Source organism: Hetaerina americana, unplaced genomic scaffold, assembly GCF_022747635.1.
Source record: "Hetaerina americana unplaced genomic scaffold, ioHetAmer1.1.p SCAF_5, whole genome shotgun sequence".
NCBI classification, from domain to species: domain Eukaryota; kingdom Metazoa; phylum Arthropoda; class Insecta; order Odonata; family Calopterygidae; genus Hetaerina; species Hetaerina americana.
The window spans coordinates 65,903,629-65,927,613 of NW_027287095.1; the positions used below are offsets into that span (position 1 = coordinate 65,903,629).

Sequence of the window (23,985 nt, forward strand, 5' to 3'; positions counted from 1 at the left end):
CCTTTGACAAATGAATAGTGCTGTGAGTTAGTTTGCTTGCGTTTTTTGTAATGTAAAATGATAAACATGATGGAAATGAATGGTGTGAAATTACAAAAAAATTAGCTCTTCATTATTTCAAAGCCAGGTCACTATTTCAACAAACTTTACATGCTCCACATGGAATTTTTGTCAAATAAATTCCATCAAAAATGTGCTGACACTAGAAGATTTGTGAAAGGTCATATGAGCATACTAAAATATTAATGTGAAGGGAATACAATGTTTTACATATGATTATTGAGTATAAAGACTATGGCATGGAAAATATTGCCTATGCTTAGTAATAACATGAAACATGCCACCATCCAAGATCTTGTGACCCCTAAATTAACAAAATCACTGGGTTCTCTCCATATGTTGTGGGATTAAAGGCCAGGCATGGATTATTGAGGCCTTGCCGTTATCGTGAGATTTAAATCTTGAATTTAGGCTGAGCATGGTGAAAAGGGCAAAGAAGTCTTATCTTATAAAAATTAAAAAAATACCATATAAGTGTAATTGAAAAAATATTGAAATTATTTTGAAAAACAATTATTTCCTTTCATGGCATGTACCTTCTCTTAAAAAAGTTACCACTTTGCAAGCAATTACTTGCCCAGAGTCAATGATTCGATATCCTTCCTTCATGATCATTTGAACAAAAGCTCTCTACAATGGGAAACACCATTCCATTCTTATCTTGCACAAGGGGAGAACTGTTTTCTAGTTCCTTGCATGGATATTTTTTAAGGGAGTGGTAGGATACTTATTTGAAAGACAATTAAAAACTTAACTTGAGCCATGGCAGACTTATCCAACAAAAATTCAAGAGTTCCTAGGATTAGGAAAATTATTGTAATCTTTTTGGGAGTTAAAGAAGGATTAGAGTATTTTTCATCATTTCTGAAAATCGTTCATCAGCCCAAAATGATGGTTTCAAGTCTATAATCACCAATTTAAAAACTAAAGACTGCAATAATTTGGTACAACAAATTCTAACTCACTTGCTGCTGCTGTTGTAGGAACTGCCTTTCCATTAGGGCCATTTTCTCACGGTGAGCATCTCCCATGCGACGCAAAGAATTTTCATGACTTTCATTCAGATTTTCCAGAAACTGCTTTTCCTGAAATTGTAATATTTGACTTTCATGTTGAAATCAAAGAGACAATAAATGACCAATCAACACATATTGTAAAACCTAATTATTTTAAAATTAAAGCAAATAAAAAAATTGGACTATGAGATATCTGGGTTAGAAATGTAATTTTCTTGACTCTTTAAAGCTTCTGCATTTAGCCAGTCGATTCATATATGATTTTAACTCTTGGTTAAAATACTAAGTACATTCATATGGAAAGCATGCAATTCAATTTTATACTATGCTTAGGAAAGAGGCGCTTGCTCCCATGAGTATTTACTAAAAAATAGGAAGTCGAGTGCCTAACCATGTGAATCTGTAAACTGTTAACCAAATCTGTTGGGCTTAATGGGGACGACGCCCCTCCGCCAAAATATACATTTTATCTTTCCTGATACTCTAGAGTTTACAGGAATTCAACCGGATATACTATAAGAGTGTCATAAGCAGGCATAGAAAATGGCTGCTTTTAATCAAAATTTTGTTAATATCAAAATAATAACAGAAATTAAATGTTGCATGAAAAGAGAAGATGATACAAGAATAGAGGGAGCAGAAGGTGGATTTAGTAACTGCAGATGAGAAAAAAAAACTATGCTCATATGCTCCTAAATAGTAAAAACTTCCACTGAAACTGCCAATACAAAAGTAAGGTTTTATGGTACATACTTATGGCGGCATACTTACAGGATGAATCAACGCCAACAATTTCTAGTGCTTGTGATTGAAAAAGTTCCGGCAGAAAGTAAAAGGTGAGACTATCATAATATCTTTTTAAAAATGTAAAATTAGCAATGTGCTACATGGAAGTAAAGATGACATTGTGTAAGAGGCAAGCGGCAACCCAAAAGAAAATAACTGCAGGAATAATTTAGTAGCAGTGAAGGCGTAACTGGGATTCTATGATCAATAGATGTTGATAAATGTGAGGCTGCTAATTTATTAAGATAACTATTGAATTATCTTCTATTAAGTATTAATATCGACATACTTTCATGCCTCTTAAGGGCCAAGGAATTCAGTATGGGCATGGTTGCAGGTATACCAAATGCAATTTTAGTAAGATTACTTTTTGGATGAGTCAATATACTTTAACTGATTTACACTGAAATCATAAATCATTAAGCATTACACATCCCAAAGGAGCAAAAGTGCAAACACTTTTCAATGATTTTTCATCCATAATTTATACTGGTATAACTAGGCAAAAATGAAGAATAGAAAAATGATATCATTATCTTTTAAAGTCAATAAAAATGATGCTATTTAAGTGTTAAAAGATTTTATCACTTAGCATATAAAGGTAAATATGAATTTTAATGATTAATGTTGTGACTCACTCTTTCTTCATGCTCTATCTCCATAGCCTCTTTCTTTCCACGGAAAGCACTCTTCCTCCTATCCCTTGGCAAGAGGTCAACTTCCTGCCTCAAAAGCCTTAGCTCCTGTTTTAATCCTTCCCTGAACTGTTTCAGTTCTTTCTCCTGAAAAAAAATACATGGGTTCAAAATTAATTTATGATTAATGCTTTCCTTTAAATGTCAAATATTCACATATAATTGAGAATTTCAGGCTTGACTTCACAGAACTTAACCATTAAGGGAAGAAAAATTACAACTTCGTTTATGTCACTTAATGTTTTAATCTTACGACCTGGGTTTCAACACATAGTAACACCTTCATATAATATGATTTTGAAAATATTGAATTAAAAAATAAAAACTAAATATAATAAAATTGAATAAAATTTGTTTTTAAAACATTTACAGACAATTTGCTAACGTTAAACCATTTTTCTAAGAGCAATAATGAGCTATCAAGCTTGAGTTGCAACAAGTTGGGGTCCTTGGGGCTTATTGCCCCAGTTGTATTATCTGCATACAAAGCCATGCTGTTATTCTCAATATATCTAGGCAAATCAGTGCTATACCACTCAGTCCAATAAATATGCCAACTGAGGCCAAAAAAACTTTATTTTGCAAAATTAAGTAGTCTACATCGATTTTGTCTCCTTCAAAGTACTCTCTATTCGTTGCTATGAACTCATTCCATCTTCTTTTCTGCTGTTTAAAAGCACCCTTGAAAGTCCTCGGCAGTTAGGCTTTTTAGTTTTCCCGTCTTTTCTTGCTTTATTGTGTCCATATCTTCCCAGTGATGTCCCCTAATTGCATTTTTGAAATAGGAAAAAGTCACAGGGAGTGAGATCTGGCGAATAAGAAGGATGATCAAGGATGGTGATGGAATTTTCAGCCAGAAACTGGCAAAAAATCAAGGCTGAATGTGCAGGTGCATTGTCATGGAGAAGGATCCATCCATCATGTTTGGTTAAAACAGTGTGCACTGTTGATTTTCCTAAATTTAGTTCATCACCTATCATTCAGACAGTTTTTTTATGATCTGTAAGGACAAGGGACCACACATGATCAATGTTGTCATCAACAGAGATGGTTGAAGGTCGTCCTGGCCTTGCAATAACCGTGGCATCTAGTCAGCCACCTTTAAAATGCTTAATCAACTTGAAAATGGATATTTTCTTCGGAGCTATATCACCGTAAACAGCTGTCACCATTTCAGTAATTTCCTGATAACTTTTACCGAACTTCACCAAAATACTTGATGTTGATTTGTTGCTCTGTGATTTTGTCAATTTCCATTTTCGACAAACAGTAAAAACAAGGACAACAGAAACTGACATAACTGGCACCATACGCACAGCTCGACGATCTGCCTAGCAGAGACAGCTCATTGGGTCCGAGACAACTAGCACCGCTAGTGGGTGGGGCTTTAGTCCACATCATGGCTCCCAGATTGCACCAGTTTGTGCATTTAATACACAGACCACATATATAGGCAGCTGCTTTTTTATATTATCAAGCAACTACAATAAACCCGGCAATTTTGACTAACTAAGTGACATTTGTATTTTTCTCTGTGCACCTTGAAATTCTATATGAGTACCAGTTTACCAATTTTTCCTAAAGGGTGGTGTCAATATGATTAAGCTACAATATATCTTTACCCTTTAGCCATAGTAGTAGTCTTCTTCGTTAAATTGTGGAAATGTACAAAAGAAGTTTCAAAATTGGTCGTACAAATTTGAGAAAAAAAATATGATCACATACAAACTATGCACATGCTTTTATCTTTGCTGGACAAGCTATATCATTATATTGAATATTGTTTATTATCACTTTGACAGGGTTCCTAACATACCTGTTCTGCTCTGATTTTCTTTGAGGTTACACGAAGGTCAACTTCCTGTTGCTGTTCTGTCCTTTCCACTTGTTGCCGGTGAGTGCGTACCTGGGCTTCTAAATCTGTTTCATATGACCGAAGTAGAGTCTGTTGATCTTGCTCAAACTTTTTATCCTGAAGTAAATACGAATTATTAATTAATAAACATAACATCAAAGTTGGATTTAATTAATAACCATTAAGTCACAAAACATCACACTATACATTCACTATCTAGAACTACCATTAATGAATGAATGATTTAATCTATTCAGTTTCTCCGGGGTGGTCACAATTACATCTACTCATAATTTACATGAGAGGCTAAGATTTTGTCAGTTAATTAAATGATTCCATAGGCTAGGTTATAAAAGAACATTTCGCCAGGTTTAAAAAGCAGAATATCAATTCCAAACCTCAAATTTACCTTTATCAGGGGACCAGTGAAAAAAATGACATGTTGAGGTCATATATAATTGAAGTAGAATCAAGATAAAATATTTTAAAACATTTTGATGTGTTATAAATTAATATTTATCACGAGATTATAATAAAATAAAAATGTACACATTGGCAATGTGTTTAACCACAAACGTGCCATGAATGAAAATTAAAGAACTAATTTCATGTCCCAACAAAAAGTTCACAATTTAGAATTTTTCTCATCAGAAAATTCTTACGATTGATTCCTTCTTGAGGATATGCACTCTAATATACACGTTTAACACTTCTGGGAGCCTTTGAAACTTGATTAATATTATATTTAAATGGAACCAACAGATTTATAGGAAGTGTGCCTCCCTTTCAATTTATTATTGCTCTTAAATATGGTGTTAGACATTCTTTAAATGATGATGATCTTGGAGGACCTAGGCAATGAAGAATAGAAGAATGGAGAAACTGACAACCAGCTCAGATCAAAGGTTACCTCTATGAACGTGATATGCAAGAACTTCTATCACATTACAACACATGATATTTGGTTAATAATGCATTTATGATTTCATATAAATGGATATTGTTAAAAAATATATTTTTTATTATTGCTCGATGGTAATTTGATGGCTAATTTCTGGATACATCATGTACGAAAAGTTTCACATTCTGTTTCACTAAATTATGCTAACATTTAATTGCTAAGGCAATTTCAATTGCTTCAACAAATATATAAAATGTTTTTTCCTGTACCATGATGTTGAATCCTTTAAAAGTAGTAATAGAATTCAATCACAATTATTCTTTGCAGTAATAACCATAAGCTGCTTTAATTACCTGTTGCTCTTTGAAGAATTGAGCCTTGAGGGTGAGATCCTGAAACTGCTTCTGTTCCTGTTTCTGCAGCATTTTCAATTCTCTCAGCTCTTGTTTCCTAAAAACATTGAAAAGCCATAAGAATCACTTTCCCTATGGATAGTGTATCACCAATATTTTTAGAATCATGATGGAACTAGATACCACTTATTTAAGGAACTCAACAAAATTTGGAGGGATTTGTGCTTTTGTTTATTTAGTAACAGCATTACATTAGGCCAAAACGAATTCAGAAAATTGGTTTGGCGATGCAACAATTTGTATTATTGAAACCCCTAAGGATGTTTCAAGCCCCGGGAGTGCACATTCTATGCCCATATTCTTGTCTTAAAAATTCCTGACGGATAATGTTCTGAATGATCTCACATTTACAAGTTCTAAACATCACTCACCTACAAAACAAAAAGCAAATTTAAGGGCTAATTCATTTTAACCCTTTATTTGAAATATTTGTATCATAATCAATTGCTACTAAATCATAATTCTAAGGGACAACAATGAAGAATACTAAATTCTATCAGGTACAATGGATATTTTTCAGTGGATATATAGTAACCAGGTTTTCATTTTTGTGCCATAATAATGTGTTACTACAATTACAATCCATTTTGTTACCAAGAAAAAGGTACAACAATGCCTGTGAAGGTTCCAACACTGCTTCCAGAAATTACCTTCAAGTAGGTTAGGTTCAAGTAGGTTGTTGGATGACAGTTTTGTCCCCAGCCCTGGAGGCATCTTCAGGTCAAAGTGACCTTCGTTGCATCTTGGCTGCTACATATAGGAGATGCTGGCTGGCCCAGAGCACTCTGATTGGTTGTTCCTCAGCAGTAAGGTGGAATTACCCTTTTCCCTGTCTAAGTCAGGGTGTAGCCATTCTCATGGTGGAAATGTTTTGGATTTTTCATTATTTCTACTGCTTCTCTTATGAATCTTGGGAAATGGCATTTTCCTTTAGCCAGCACTTTTGTTTGGTTGAACTCAATTGTGTCTCCTGGTTCCGTCCACCCATGTCCGTTCGCCGAGAGTTGGAACTGTTTCTTGCCACTGGCCCTTTGATGCTCCTGAATACTGCATCTAATGGACCTTCCTATTTGGCCAACATACGATTCTTTACATGTACACTAGATCTCATATACTCCTTCGTACATGAGATCAGGGTTCCGGTCCTTAGGCTTAGGGATGATATCATTGATTTTTCTTATTGTTGAGAACCTAGTTATTACATTATACTTGAATAGGAGCTTACTTATCTTTTCAGCTGTTCCAGCGATATATGGAGTTTTTTTCTTTTTCAGGCTTCTTCTCACTGTTTTCTCGCCAGAAATCCCATCTTTAATCAGCTCCTTTTCTCTCTCCACAGTACTTTTTTGGATCATTAATTATGAGTATTCATTTTTCTTTAACACCATTGGATACAGAATCGAATAGCATCCAAGGATTACAGAAAAGAAACAGTTCTGACTCTTTATAATCATTGAACATGAGTGGGCGGAACCAGGACACATAATTGAGTTCAACCAAACAAAAGTGCTGGCTCAAGAAAAACACTATTTCCCGAGACTCATAAGAGAAGCAGTAGAAAGAATGAAAAATCCAAATCATTTCAATGATGAGGACGGTTACACCCCGACTTTGACGTGGAAATGGGTGATTCCACCTAACCGCCGAGGAACAACCAATCAGAGTGTTCTGGACCAGCCAGCATCTCTTATATATAACAGCCAAAATGCAACGAAGACCACTTTGACCTGAAGATGTCTCCAGGACTGGGGGCAAAACTGTCATCCAACAAGTTAACCTACTTGCCGATAATTCCTGGAAGCAGTATGGAACCTTCATCAGTTAGACTTCGTGGAAGCCTTAAGATTAATTAGTGCCTGTGCATTGTTTTATCACAACTACTTTAAATCCAATTAAGGTAGAATTGAATTTTCAGACAAATTTTGTCCGATAGCCTGTTCTCTTGTTATTCAAATGATAGCTGAAGGTAAAAACCAACTCTGATTGTAAACCATTTTCAATAAATTCCTTTTACTTAAGTGCTATAATTTCAATTTTCATGAGGAAGGAAGAAAATTCCATTGAAACAACTTGTCTAAGATGTAAAACCTGTACATCCTGACATCCTGGAAAAGTCGCATGGTCTCCAAGAACTTCACCTTAAGCCAGTTTTACTGTATACAAAACTAAATTACAAATATATTTCATGGCAGAGAGATTACATGCAGAATAGTGAATAATAAGAGACCACAATAGAAACACTACAACCAGCACTTACCTAAATATGTGGTCATCGTACAGCCGTCCATTTCCTTCATCCCCATAAATTACTCGACTGGTAGTGGTGGTAACAACAACTCCATCAATTTCAAACTTTCGTGTCCTCTTTCTTGTCTTTTTCTTGAGGTTCATTGTTCGAATCTCCTCCTTAATTGCAGAACGTGCATGTGGATCCTATATTATAAAAAATACTAGCATGAACACACAATGAAAAATAAAATAATTTTTCCAGCTAATCAAGAGACCCTTCAAGAGAAGATCATTTCTAAAAGTCTGTACTTTTTTGGAATTGAAATGATCAACAGGGATAGACGTAATGCTGAAATCTAAAGAACATAATGAACCTCTTGGTAGATGCTCTTACTTTAAATTAAAAGGTCCCAAATGTTCATTATTTGCCAAGTTAACAGTTTTGATGACGGTAAAAAATTTCTTTAAAACTAATAAAATCCACAATTTGCATTGACAGTAATCCCATAGCTTTGACTCACCGATGCTCTCAATTATTTGTAATAACCAATGGTTTGAGATAACAAATATCCACTTAGGAGAGCAGTTAACTTTTGATTATCCCTGTGCAGATTATCTGCGCCATTCTCTTCCTAACATCTCATTTTAATAAAATTGAAATCATGACAATTAAATGCTTTGATATACTTAAAAAAAAAAACAAGTTGGAAATACCCAGGCTTTCTTAAAAGAATTTAATTTCACCAGATCAAAAGTTGACAATAGTATTTAATGTTTTAATTTAAACATGCTTGTGCAACCCCTACTTTCCCATTATCATTTCCCTTGCACTAATTAGCCATGAGAATTCCATATTTTCTTTTAAAGTGAGCATGCCACTATTTGCCCTTCGCCAGCCGGAAAACAAGTCGTTTTCTGTAACATTGGCGTCATTGATGGAGGAACCCAGTGAGAAACCCGAATAGCCTTTTCCTAAGGCATTAAATCTAGCTATCTACAGATTTTATTTCTATAATAATAACATTAAATAATTGAATTTTTGAATGCCATCTTCAGCTTTCATTAAATATTTATTCTTTACCCTGTTGTAATATGCTAATGCTCCCTTGCATTATACTTGTATGTTTGCTGAATGGGTTTTTCAGGTAGGTAATGTACTTGTCTGCTAACATAAATGTTGCACGCTTGGGTTCTGCCTCGGACATGGGTGTTGTGTCAACTCTAGTGGTTCAGTACCTGAGAAACCTGATAACAAGCCAAAGGCTAATTGGGATCCGAAGGGGAGCACAGACCATCGGAGATGTCTAGTGAGCAAAAATAAATGATCTTTTATAAATAATGATCTATTGTGAGTGGAACACCCATGACACACCTGAAACATCAAAATATTTCCTGAATGGCACATTTTATAGAATTAAAGCTCCCAACCAGCAATGTGTTGTTTGATGGACCAGCTTCTTTTTGATTTGTATCCCCCAAAATAAAAATGTTAACTATTACCATGGTATGCCTGCATGGTAAGTAAGTATTCATATGAAGGGTTTTTTTCAGGCAGGTCTGGAGGAAAAACCTGTCCTAGCGTAGCTTTAGAGGTACCTAACTCCATACCTAACTCAAAAATTATCACATATAGTTTATAAAATTTGTAAATTGTTACTTATTCACCCTTCCTATTTATACTTTACTCTGGTACTGTTTTCCAAATTCCATCTAAATAAACTATTGATCACTTTCCTAAATTTACCCACATTTCATCTGATCTTTTATTTTGAAATGATTTATTTCATCATTTGTGTTTCTTGAAAAAGATTTACCCCAGCATAGCGATGTGGTTTCCTAAGAACCACTTCAGTTTCTTCTGGAGCAGGAACTGCATCACCACTACCCTCACTTCCATGGCTAGCAGGCACACCAACTGATATGGACTCAGCATCAACATCAGACCTGAAATCGAAAGGCTTTTACTACACAATGACATAAATTAAACAATGCAACAGATTGCTTACTATGCATAAATACAGCAAATCAGCAAATGATTAAATTGGGAATTGTCACTTGCAACCAGGTTTTTAACAGCTAGAAGAGCTTAATTTTCCTACTTGGATGTAGTAATGGGTAACAGTTACCTAGAACGTTGCAGAAACCTTTAAATCAAAAGGAGCAGTATAGGAGGTAGATCTTAATAAAAGAAAAGGTGATATGCACAGGTTGGGAGGCTGGCTAAATTTAGAATTAGACAAAGGAATCTATTCTTGTTCTCATTCTAATAGTAACAGCACAGGTTTACCATAACCTGGGTTGCAGTTGTTTAATTTCCTTCATGCCTTCTGATATGATGGTGTTTTCATATATACAATTCAGTAAACTTGCATCAATCCTTGCAGAGTTAAAAAAATTATTTACAAAAACTACTCTTTAAAGCAGCAATTCGAATGAAATGTTAAAATTAAATTTTAAGAAGTTCTAATATTATTGTCAGTAATATTCATAAGTTGAGATATTACTGATGGAACTAGTGAATCACGATTTATTTGTCGCCATGTTTGCAAATGTTTGGCCACCAAAGAAAGAATATCTTACACTTTTAAGTTCTTTTTAATTAAAAAGGTATTTTTTTGTTTGAGAAATATTTTTTTTACATTACTAGTCTTTTTTTGTCTCCATAAATTTTTTAGTCTTAATCCCAGCCTGCTCCTTAATCTTTGATCATGTGTTCATCCCACCTATGCAGTACTCATGTCACCTTACAACATACCTACAAAATGCAACACTAAATCTCCAGGATACTCATGAGATTTAATCCTTTACACCTTACTAGAGAATTTAGACAACTGCTATTTTGGGAGCTCTGAAAATGTAAAAATTCAGGGGAGTGTAAAAGAGGGGGATAATTCCAAATTTGAACTGGGCTCACTAAGACCTTTCCAAAGCCAAACAAAATTCTGGTGCTACCTAACAGTATACAAATCTGTGGAGGAATCTGGAGATCATGGGGGAAGGACCAACTCAAATGTGAAAGAATACAGCATTATCACCATTAGTAAAAAGTGTGCCAAGTTTAAAGTTAACTGAACCTAGGGAGATTGACTAAATTTTTTGAATGGAATTAAACATAAGCACATAAATAAAAGTGTGCAATAAGAGGGCAATTTTTTGTTCATACTCTAAACCTGCTCTTATTGTTACAAGGTAATCTAACCTTTAGGGTAGGTTTGGGTTGTACGCAAGACATGATGTCCATCAAAAGTTTGTAGGATAAATAATGAGGTTTCTCAGTAATGTATTGAACATAATACCACCAATAAACTCTTAAAATAATTCATAAAAATAATGCTCAATTTTTATAAAATACGCAATAAAATGTCGTGTGTAAGATTTTGTGTTTTCCCAGAACATGATTACAGTGAAGTCTTCATTAGGTTTCCACTGGATCAGGGTGTCAGCTGACATTTTGATTGAGTTAGTCATGAAAATGTCAGCAGCTGACACCCAGACCTGGTGGAAAACCTATTAAGACTTCACTGCAAAATGTCCTACACCTTTACCATCCTTGAAATAAAATTCTAAGAACCAATTTCAAAATATTATAACGCAAATCAGAGTCAACAAGATTTTAGTTCCAACAGTAATTATAACATTTATTGAATTTATAAGGGGTTCTGGTAATATCTGACTCACAATTCTTTTGATTTGACTTTTGAATGTAAATTACTCTCATGGGTTTATTTAGTTAAATGAATTATAATATCAGACTTGAATAATCATACCTCTCAGTCGATGTTGGGGTGGACTGTCTTTCTACATTCTGCAAATCTTCAAGGGAATAAGGCCTTCGAATAGGTTCACCTTCTTGTTGTACTCCGACAGTGTCAACCACAACCTAAGGTAAAATGACAATAGTGTGTAGGAATCAACAATCAAGAGAGCAGACAAAAATAAATTATATCTTAAACTTACAACGTACTATACTCTATTGATGCCAATTAATATTTTATTGCAGAACTATAAAACATGTATTGCAATGGCATATGTATTCCTGGGATGTTGTACCATGAATGAATAATACCCAGGTTTAAAACAGAATTGAACAAAATTTAAAAACACAGTCAACAGCTTATTAAAATGTATTTGTATACCTGTCCAGTCACTAATTTTCCTCTGTCTTTGGGAGGTGTTGTTTCTCTCTCTACAGTCACATTCTCAGTTTCTTCTGCCTCCAAATGGTCAACATCTGTTGCGCCCTCTGTTGTTCCTTCTAAGTGAATTGCACCTTGTATGGACACCTCCCCTATAAAGCAAAATACTGATGTCAGAATATACATTTACTTTAAGTTATTTATTCAAATATTAGCATTAACAACCAAGTCCAGATATACTAAGAACATTAAAACAGCAGAGGATCATGGCTTTTATGCTAAACATTTTTTGAGACTTCAAATGTTTACAATAAGTGCAAAAGATGTGCTACTATGGTTATAGCAGCTTCAATTCAATAGGGTGTGATACATCATCATGCAGATTGTCTTCCTAATCTGTGAGCTCACAGTAACCACTTGGAAATATCAGAGAGTAAACCCTGTATAAAAAAAGTGAAGGCATCGCATTGTCCCTGCAACTGCTAAATTTTCACATTGATAGACTCCCTCTAAATTGACATGATCTTAACCAGCCAACACCAGTTCATTTATCCATTTCTCAACACTTATACAGACATTTGCCCACTTCTTGGCTGAGAGAACTTTGAGAAAACCAGATCCAGCACTGTATTGATAGAAAGGAGATGTTTAATAGAATTTTCCAGCTTATAAGTCAGGCAAATTAAAATGAGGTGAATGTCTAAATAAAGAGCCTGAACACTCCATTTGAAAATTAAATATTATTACGTGGTGGTAACATGGTATGTGGCTTTCAAATCAGTACAAAATTCAACAGAATGAGATAATTATGGTACATGATTTTTTATGCATAATTTTTATATTTGTTCTATTTGATTGCAAACACGATGAAGAAATATTTTTACTAAATTTATAGCCTTTAGATTAAATTTCAACATATTTCTGTTAATGGCTTTTTTAATTCTATTTAGCATTAATCCGAAAACAGGATTTTTTTGACCTTAACATTGGACTATTAACAATGATAAGTATAACAATAGCCACAATTACGAACACCCAAGCACTAGATGAAGGAAAACCCACCCAGGTGGGAATCGAACCCATGACCTTTGGGCTGGCAGATGAGGACAATACCTCACCACCACCGGGGTTGGCGGGGTACTGTCCTCGTCCGACTAACATACTCAGATTATCTGAGCAAGAGGTAAGGCCTTGCAGTGGCCAAACAAAGGTGAATCTAATATATTTGCCGAGGATGAGACATACTTTACTAAATTCAATTTGCTGTTTCTCCTAAACAAGAATTTATTGGGGTGTATTTTAAAATATGCAAATAATGAGCCTTAATCTCCAATAACAATATTTAAAACTTGTTCTTATTTAGGCACTTAAATGTGAGCAAAAACTTTTATTTGTGAGAATCAGGATTGTGATTTGTGTGGCACACCATGAAGTATCATATGACCTCCAATAAAGATAGCATTGTGGAAAAATTATAAAGCAGGGCCCACCTCTATCACCTGCTGGTGATGGTGGAACGGATGAATCACCCTCCCCTACCAGCACCACAGAGACGTGGCCTGGATCTCCAGCACCCCCAGGTGACCATGGTGGCTCTCCAATGGGAGGGCCAGGTGACACTACTAACACCTCACTCTCATCTAGCCGGACAGGGAAATGTTCCTCATCAGTAGAAGACTCCCCAACATGAGTTTTATTGGTTTCATTAGAAAGAATAAATACTTCTCCCCCTGCGGGCAATGGGGATGGTGTAGATGGCACATGAGTTGAAATGACTGTTACTGGTGATTCCTCAGTGTCAACAGTTTCACCCGTGATTCGAACAGTAGAAGTGTTCAATCCCAATAGTGGTCCTTCCACAATTTCTCCTGAAAAAAGTAGGAACATTATCAATAATTCATATTTAGTTTTACAAACATAGATAATTAAAGCTTAACATAGGTTGACTCATTAAAATGTCATTATTTTGAACAAAAGGACCAACAAAATTATACTCTGACATATGCAGGTTTGAAATAAAAACCATCACCTACCAAATCAACCTGAAGGTTGATATGGTAGGTGATGGTTGAGTTCAGCCAGGAGTAAGCCCGATGGTGGGTGAAATTCACACATCAGGGTAGGGGAGGCAAGTTCCTTTCCCTGTACTGCCCATGGTTTCCCTAGAAGTTCTGGTACCCAAAAAATCATTGCTTGGGTGGAGCTGAGGGTGCCCAGAGAGGCTTGCCCGGGAGTCAAACCTGGGCCCTCCATTCAGTAGTCCAACGCTCTACCCCTGGACTATTGCACCCACAGGTTTGAAATAAAAACTGCTTAAAAATTATAAGAGTTCTGTATATGGGTGGTAAAATATTGATGGTATTTCATCTGTCCATTAAAATACCATGTGGAGTAGGTTCAGACATAAGACAAGTTCACAAAATTGTCCCACGAGTACAAAAATTATATTTTCTTCTATATACCACCACACAGTTCAATTTAATAATTTTTTCTAGGTAAAAAATTTAAAAGGTAGCAAAGAATCACAGTCTATAAATACATGGATGCAATCATTGAAATACAACAAATACTGTATTCTCTATATGCATTATGTGAGCCTCTGTGATGCCGATTCTGGGAAAAACCTTGCATGGGTTTTGAGGTCTGTATTCATGAAGGGAATCTAGGATAAAATCACCCAGCCACAGCTGAAAATGCTGCTTTTTCCATTGTTCGGCAAATATGATTACTTTTAACCTTTGCAAAAGTAGTATGAAATTCATTCGTCAATTTTTATGGCAATTTAAAAACAAATAATAAGGAAAATCTGGATTTAAAGTCTTGGAAGTGTATAATTAAGACACATTAGCGGGATGGCTTCTGAAATGGGTTGACAACAAGAGTTAGTTTGTGGGCACAATCTTCAGTTGACAAGGCAAGAATTTTTTTGGGCAAGATGAACCAAATAGAAATGCAATCCCTAAAAGAAGTTTTACAATCCTGAATGTGCTTTATTTCACTGGACATGCAAGTTTTACACTAGTTTTTTGCTGATTTTAAGAGTGGGATAGTTAGCATTCGCATAGAAAATTTTTGCTGGTCTTTTGTAGAATGTGCTAAAGGGGAAACCAACATGTGCTAACTATAATTATTTACATGGGTTGGGACAATGACTTAAAGGAATTAATGAGCTAACTAGTAAATCTTGCCCTACCAAGGAGTGTCTCAACAAAAGTTCACTCCATTAAGTTTTCTGAAGATCCTTCTATCTTATATTCATATTTACTTGATCCAACGTACCTCCAACAACAAAAATATCTGCAGAGAGGTTTCCATCCTCAACCTTTGAAACATCTAAGATAGGAGGAATGGGCGAAGGAACTGTTGGCCTGTAGATTGTGCCATCTTGGTAGTCTAAGTCTTTCTTATCATCTTCTTCATGTTTTTCAGACTCATCCTTCCCATCTTCCTTCACAGCAGCCTCCTCGCCATCCCCTCCTACCTTACTCACTGCCACTTCCACCCTCCTCTTTGCCTCCTCCACCTGCCTTCTCGATTCTTCCTCCTCTGCCTGCCTTCTTAACTCCTCCTGCCTTTTCAATTCTTCATCCTCCTTTGCCCTCCTCTCCTCTTCCAATACCCTCTTTGCTTCCTCCTCGGCTAATTGCCTCTTGGCCGCTTCTTCTTCCTCGGCCATCCTCTTTGCCTCTTCCTCAGCCTTCTTTGACAATGCATCCTCGAGAGTGGGCTTCACATCTGCCAGCTCCACAGATTCTGGCCTCCTCCAAGGCTTGCCTGGGGGAGGAGGAGCAGGTCCCTTTTCCCTGCTTCCTTCACGTTTTGTCTTCCCCACCTCCTGAGCAGGCTTCTCCTCCTGTGACAATAAAAAATTGAGTTCCACTCATCATTCTGCTCTCTAAATTAGATAGCACCACGGCATGTATTTCCTTTTAGGGGTCTGAAGGACAGACTATTATTTTTATGGCCCCTGACCACAAATTTCAATGGATTTTTTGAATATTCTGGATATGTAGTATTTAACGAGAACAGTACACTCTCGATTACCCATGCTATCCATCAGAGATAATTAAAAAACACAGATAACCAAAAAATATAGAAAATAACATTGTGATAAACAAATATATCATGCAAATACTTCTTGTTCATTTCATGTGATTGATATTATTATTTTCTGCAATGGAAAGAACATTTTTTCCATTTTTCAGCCAATTTATATGGATGAAGTTATAGTTTTACCAGTATGTAGAACTATTATCAGGTGAATAGCAGAACATATTTTCCTCAGAAAGCTAAATCAATCATATTAACAGGAAAATACAAACGACCTGAGAGCATGGATAATCCACAAGATTGATGATCCACTCATGGATCATCGAGAGTTTACTGTATGTACATTAAAAATTTAAAAAAATTAATTTTTATCTCATTTTCGATAGCAGTTTTCAAATAATGAGATTAAGATTGGGCCTTCAAAAAAAACTCATAAACATCATATTAAAACAATAAAAGATGAACAAACAGTTATTCCAGTGTTATATTAACTTTGAAAAATTAATTGCTTCCCTATCACTTCAATAATCAAATTGTCCTTTCCATTTAACCTTCCACAAAAATGTTAAAAATTTAAAATTAAAACAAGTCAATTATTTGATGGTTCTACACCTCATCACTATAACATGTGCATGAAGTTTTATTATTATTACTTTGAAGCATAGTCAAATTTTTAGCAAATGAAAACATGCCAAAAAGATTCAATTAGTAAATTTTGCTAGTGTTTACATAGAATTTCAAACATGGTATATGGCACATAAGTAGTAATGATTTCAAGAAATCTATTTCTTACAAATATTAATAATGCATTAGTTTAAATGATTACCTTTAATGATTAGGTAAACCGGGTGGGGGCTTTCAGCTGAAGAAATTTATATGATATAATACGAAATCAGGGTGAAAGCATGGCTAACACGTATCAATTCTGCAGCCTTCAAATATGCAAAAAGCATAACTATTAAGGGTAGAGGAAGGACTGAACTCTGCAATAAGTGCATGCAAACTTCTTATTACCACTTGCAGGATCCCAGTTCCCAAGGCTATAAGTCCTTATACATTGAGCCTGCTGATGTTAATAATGGGTTGCAGCACTTGATACTTGCCTAAATTACAAAATGAGGGAATTTGAAAATTTATCATTTTCACAAATTTTTAGAGGACTTGAAATGGGCTTGTAATTCTGCGTAAATGGTCTAGATTTCATTGTTGCATGAACCATCAACAATGGAAAATGTTCATACTATTTTATAAATACTTTTGTCCACTCCCAGAAAATGAATACTACTTATTGTGATGAATGATGTATTTATATGTTATTATTATTAAGTAATCCACCGGTTGTCAGTTTTGCATGGACACAACTACCAAATAAATATTTTGTCAATCCTAACAAAGCACAATCCAGCAATCTACTCTACATCAAGTCCCTCTTCATTTCTGCGTACTTCCTTCCTCCCTTAATCCCGTCCAACATCCCTATCCTGTTCCTGCCCTTTCCTTGTCCGCCGAACATTCTCCCCTCTATCACAGTCTTAAACATCCCACTACCGATTGTTACGCCCTTCATCCATTTTTCCTGCCTCCATAGGATTTCTCCTGACAAACCCCTCTTTTTGCCCACCATACCAAGTACTTCCTCATTTGTTTTCTTCTCAGTCCATTTCACCTTCTCCACACCCATATTTCACAAGACAATCTACTTCTATCCTCCTGCTTCAATGACCACGTTTCCACGCCGTACATAGCTACGCTCCATATCAAAGTTTTTACGAGTCTTTTCTTAATATCCTTACTCAACGCCCCTGTCATCAACTCCCTCCTTGTGAATGCCTCTTTCCCAAGTGCAATTCTTCCCCTTATGTCCCAACTACTTTGACCATGTTGGTCCAAAACACTTCCGAGATACGTAAACTGCCAGCTAATTCTACCAGCTCTATTTTTTTGCCCTCCAATTTTAATGTTAAGCTTAGCCATTTTCTTTCAGGAAAATTGAATTACTCATACCTTTGTTTTATGTATACTTATTTCCATCCTGCATCTAATAATCCTAATTCTCTTTTCTTCCCAGCTACATTGTAACCTTTTTACCCCTCCAACCTCCCTCTCTGACCAACCCCCTCCCTCAATCAGAAGGTATATATAGCCAGTGTGCTTCTATGAGGACCACCTGATGATGACGTTCAAGTCGAAACTTGGGTTGTGTTTTTTAAAATAAAGTGTGTGGAATTACAAAGTCAATTATTTCATTTCATTTCAATATGTTATGCAAATTCCATAAAGTTACGCCTGAGACAACAAATTTCATTAAGAAATGCTAGCAATCCCTTGGCTGACTGATGAACTAAGCTTGGTCATCAGCAAACCTAACTGATTTTACGAATTCCCCTCCGACTTTCATTCCTAACTATGCCTCTTTAATCATTTCCTCCGCATATACCATGAACAGCGCCGGTGTAAATGGACAACCCTGCCTTACACCTCTTCCTAACACTAACCATCTGGACTTAGTGTTCCTCACTCGTACCTGAGCAGTCTGAGACATGTACACATTGCGGATTAGCCTTCTGTCCCCACAATCTATTCTTATTTTCTGCAATATACTCATTAGTTTTTCCCAATTCACTCTATCACACGCTTTTTCGAAATCTACGAAACAGGCAAATACCTCCTGGTTGCGTTCTATATTCCTCTTGATTAATAATCTCATTACTGCAATGGCATCACTCAGGCTCCTACCCTTCCTAAAGTCAAACTGATCATCCCCTAAGTAACAATTTGTTTTGCTTACCATACTTTTGTTGATGACCCTGAGAACAACTTTTGTTGCATAGGAAATCAAACTTATTGTTCTGTAGTTCTCACATGATATAGCATTATCATTTTCAGAATAGGAACTAATATTGATCTCATGAAGTCTTCCAGCCAGATTCCTTTCTCATAGATGCTACTAGATGCTACTAATCAGTCCATATAGGCTCTCCCTCCCACATTTTCCTAAATCTTTTAGTGGTTCCAAAGACTGTTGTCTACCCCCATGGCCTTATTTCATTTCATCTCCCTTAATGCCCTTTCTATCTCATTTATATCTACACATCAATATAAAAGCAGTGTACCTAGCATGTTCTATTCCCAATCATGTTGAAGAACAGAGCCTGATGTGAAATGCACAAAAATTCTCAAATGAGTCAAGCGCCAGGAAGATGTCCACATGCCTTCCCCCCACAGAAAGGAAGTTCTCTTCCTTCCTTCCTGATAAGAGTCAAGGTCAACAGACATCTATCATTTACTTAACAAGACTTACCTTTCTTAACTGCCATTCAACCAAGTTCTTGATTGAGTTAGTGACATTTTTCAAAGATTTAACTCACTTTCTGTAGACTGAGATACAACCACTCACCATAGAAATCTCCTCCCTGGACCCAGCCCCTGCTGCCTTGCCTCGCAATTCACCGCCTTCTGTCCCATCACCTCCCCTAAACCTCTTCCTTTCCGACACTCCTCCCTCCCTTGGACCCTCTTTGTCCGCCTCTCTCTTCTTCGCTCCCTCCTCACTCTCAACCTCCTCTTCTGACTGCTCCCCAGGGACCAGCCCAACCTCTGGTGCTGGAAAGAGAAGGAATAAATCACACATTAATGCTGATATAAAATACAAGCATCACCACTGACAAGAACACTTCACTTATTCTGCTGACTGCAGAGTAAAATTTATTAGCTACTTTACTTTTTAATGTTTATAGTTCTCAGAGTTGAAAAAATATAGTTGAATTAAATGAAAACCATAAATAGTACTGAATAATTATTACCTATATGAACTATACATCAACCGCAGACAATGCCAAATGGAGTTTTAGATTTTAAATGGACTCAACTAAGTCAACAAAATACCATGTGGGCTAAATATATTCCTAGAATGTGCGACATGAGAAAGAACTTTAGCTATTCCAATAATTTATTTAGGTTTCTCCGAGAAGTTTGATTAGCCTGTGCGGGACACAAAAGATATTAATTTAATTTGCATATGAATCATTCTCTTACAGCTATGGTCATGGAATGTGCAAAGGAAAAAAATGCTTAACTTAACCAGCTACACAGTATCTCTTTAACTGTGTCATTTAGCCTGTCTTGGAAAATAATTGATTTTCATTGACATTATGAGTAAAATCACATGATCTTTACAAGTTTATGCTAGCCTTGTACTTTTGAATCTCCAAGGGTCCCCTATCTCAGGTTCTGCAGTTTCATGAGATGCTTTGTGTCCTTTCAGAGCAGCTTTTTATGAACTTGCCAGCTTTTCTCTGTATTATGTTAAGTTACTGAATCAAAGTTTTCAGAGTTTAATCCCAAATACTTCCTACACATCTGAGTTTTTACTGAGTGTATATGGACGAAAAATCAGAAGGATGTCTGGGCAAAAATGGAATGGAAATCAAAGTAAATATCTATTGTAACTACTCCACTGAAGTAAGTACTCTAAAAATAATTTTTTAAAAATAATAATAAAGTTTTCATACCAGGTATTGATTATACTTAAAAAGCCATGAATTTTGTTTTACCCATCAAAAAAATAATCCAGACATGAGATAACATTCTTATTTGTTGTACTATATATTCATACGAGGTCTGTTCAAAAAGTATCATGCATTTTGAATTTTTGCAGGTTTTTGATTTTTTGTGGAGTTATGCATGCCTCTCACTTATGCCGAAAAGTTCTGCCATTTTGAATGGTCGGTCAATTGTTGACAGCTGTTTTGCTTGGACGTGTTTTGGCTTGTCTTAGATTTTTACCTGCTCCCAAAAACGGATCAAAGAATCAATCAAATTTTGTGTGAAAAATGAAATTAAGTGTGCAGATGCATTCTAAATATTGACTGTGTCATATGGAGAAGGTAATTTGCACCAAAGCAACATTTAACGGAGGTACAAAATGTTTTTAGATGGCCAAGAGGATATGAAAGATGAAGAGTATGCTGGACACCCAAGAATGTCAACAGACGAAAACATTAATAAAGTGAAGAACATAGTACTGGCCCATCTCGAATCACCGTTTGAGAAGTCCTGGGGACCTCAACATATCGATTGCCTCGTGCCATTTGATTTTTACCAATGATTTGGGCTTGATATAGGTCACCGCGAAATTTGTACCAAAATTGCTCAATTTCGACCAAAAACAGCCACCCTTAGAGGGAAATTAGAGGGAAAACTGCAAGGGCATGTACTGAAATGGTCCATGATGGTGGGAGTAGCCAATGAACTTTGAACGTTATACATGCCAACAAGTTATATTATTTTTGACAAAAATACGAATGTTTTTATAATAATTGAGAAGTCATCCACTGTCAAAAACTCACTTTTTACATCAATATCACTCTTAAGGGAAGTGGAGTCATCTTCTCCAGGTTCCAGGTAGTGGGGCAGGTGGGATATGCGGGGGTCCTATAAGATGAGAAAACAATAATTACAGAAAATGAACAGAGGAACATAAACCAAGATAATGCACACATAATACGAATATAAATAACTTTACCACTCAACTGCATGTGGCACTAAAAATTCGAATGATTATTACATATCATTGTGGTTTTTGATTAAAAATTTTAAGAATTCTGGTATATGAACAGTATATTTAGTACTTAGATAAGAATAAAATTACAACTTTACTGTCACTTTACTGCACCGGAAAAACAATTAAAACTAAATAAAGGTTGAAAGTAAAGTAAACCCTTGCTAATCTGGACTGTATGGGGCCAAATGTCAGGATTAGGTAAAATCTAGATTATTCAGGGCTTTGACTCATGGAATCCCATGGAACATTTTCTCCCTCGAATCTTTCACACTAATGAGTCAATTTATACATCTAATCTCCAGATCTTAACTTCAGAAAAATTGCAATAGTTTTCTTATTTATTTTCCAGCTGTAATGATGCAATGTCAGGTCAGTGTTATATATAAGCTCTTCAATACATGCCCATTTTAGGTGTCATATAGATCTGAGACAACTGTAAATCATATTTAGTCATAAGTTTACAATCTTCCATAAATGGCCCAACGGCATTGCTATCAGCTCTTTAGAGGCGCCTTTATTGTAAATAATATGATGTCTAAACCATCATAGCCAACCATTATTTGCCAAAGTTCTCCACATGATATTATTATTTGAAAGGTCTATATGATGTATCTTTCAAGTCAGGGTAATGCATTTTCATTAAATTGGTCAATTACCCACATGCCAACCGTGCACTCTTGAATCTTTCAAATTTCATTAGCATAATTTACCAAACCTGCATTACCATTTTATGGAAATTTAATTCAAGCCTAAAAGCAAATAGATGAATTTTGAGTCTTCTACTTTTTCAGATCGGATAGTGCGTAAAGCAATACCAAACATCTAACAGAAACCTTAGCATCCATTTTCTCAGGAAACATTACATAATTTAATTATCAAAGTTACACTTTCTTTTACTGACACTTCTTCAGTGCAGTCAAAAGCTTCTTCACTTTTTCTGCCACGAGATCTCATAATCATTTAATATCTAGGCTTACTAAGAATCACAAAATTGCATGGAAAGAACTAGCTATCTAATTCAAATGCAAGTGTAATGTCTGCAAAATGTGCATTTAGATGAACATAAGAATTATGCTTCATGCAGCAATAGTTAATCCATAATTAAATAATGTGCACCTGGAATATTGACTGAAATAATTTTATTATTTTCAACCAAATTTATAGAAACTTGCATGCTAAACATATACATTGGCTGAGTACAGCAGTGCTGCTTTCTGTGGGCCTTTGATAGGCCACCCGTAGTGCACTGACTATGGCAAGATTAAACGGAACCTGGATTAGCCAGGTCTGGATTAGTGTGGGTTTACTATATGCATTCAGCAACTGACAATGGATAAATTGCACACCAAGGGAAATTTCATCTGTAATATGGTTTTAAGCGGCTTTCAAGAGTGAATGTAAGCTGCTTCTTGAGGTTCAATGTTTCTTTCACATTATAGAGGGTTACTTCAAGAGTGACAATGTTTGCTGCAACATGAAAGACGAACTGGGGACTTTAATGCTCTATTATATAGCCACATTCTCAAAAGCTGCCTTAGGATTGCTATATACCCGCAAAGGCCTATGATTTGCAAAATAATTTGGCAAAACATTAGTACATACATCCAAAATGACTAAAGCACTGAATGTGTATGTATTATAAAACTCCATTTCTAAATTATAAAAATGAACAAATTACATTGGTCCGAATTGGTACGGACAGCACAAGTTGAAGAATCTGCTTCATCCAAGGTCAAGGAGAAAGATTTTCACGCTTTGAAATTGTTGCAGTGACATGCAAAACACACTGAAGATACCATAAATGGCTATTGAAAACTGAGGTCATGGAATTAGAGAAACCCTAAAGGTAGCTTTTCAATTCTATTTATTACCAACAACAATGAAAAATTGTAGTATCCATATATATGCAAGTAATGCCGTATGTTTAATAGAACTGAAATCATACGTAGTAAGATTTGTAACATTTCAAATGTTATGGATGTAAATGTTTCTACAAGTTAAAATACAGCATATAACCTATGTTTTTAAAATGAAACATGAACAAAAACATCTTACTTGTTTCCAAATTGGTAGAAACTATAATTCTAAGCATGCTTATTGGAGTTGATATGAAATTAGCAAGTGAAAAATGGAAGGATGACAGAGCCTTTCACACCTAGAGAACAATGCAACAAAGAACTGTTTCATAAATATGAACTTACACGAACTATTCATAATTTATTCCAATGAAAGAAGCAATGAGAAATATGCAAAATAAAAAGGCTTCCTTTTAGAAGAGCTC

The 23,985-nt window shown here is 35.6% G+C and overlaps 1 protein-coding gene across 4 annotated transcripts in view; it reads right to left on the reverse strand.

Moving 5' to 3' along the window:
* Positions 1-23,985, reverse strand: part of Slik (Sterile20-like kinase) — a 50,193-nt gene that overhangs the window by 8,910 nt on the left and 17,298 nt on the right. For all 4 annotated transcript variants that reach the window (XM_071591606.1, XM_071591603.1, XM_071591604.1 and 1 more), the window contains 12 exons: positions 21,490-21,574; positions 19,539-19,744; positions 15,371-15,944; positions 13,582-13,959; positions 12,092-12,243; positions 11,723-11,835; positions 9,770-9,899; positions 7,984-8,159; positions 5,667-5,763; positions 4,374-4,529; positions 2,501-2,644; positions 1,026-1,145 (listed from right to left, as the gene is read on the reverse strand). In XM_071591606.1, the coding sequence (XP_071447707.1) occupies positions 1,026-1,145; positions 2,501-2,644; positions 4,374-4,529; positions 5,667-5,763; positions 7,984-8,159; positions 9,770-9,899; positions 11,723-11,835; positions 12,092-12,243; positions 13,582-13,959; positions 15,371-15,944; positions 19,539-19,744; positions 21,490-21,574 (2,331 nt within the window). The remainder of the gene's footprint in view (positions 1-1,025; positions 1,146-2,500; positions 2,645-4,373; positions 4,530-5,666; positions 5,764-7,983; positions 8,160-9,769; positions 9,900-11,722; positions 11,836-12,091; positions 12,244-13,581; positions 13,960-15,370; positions 15,945-19,538; positions 19,745-21,489; positions 21,575-23,985) is intronic.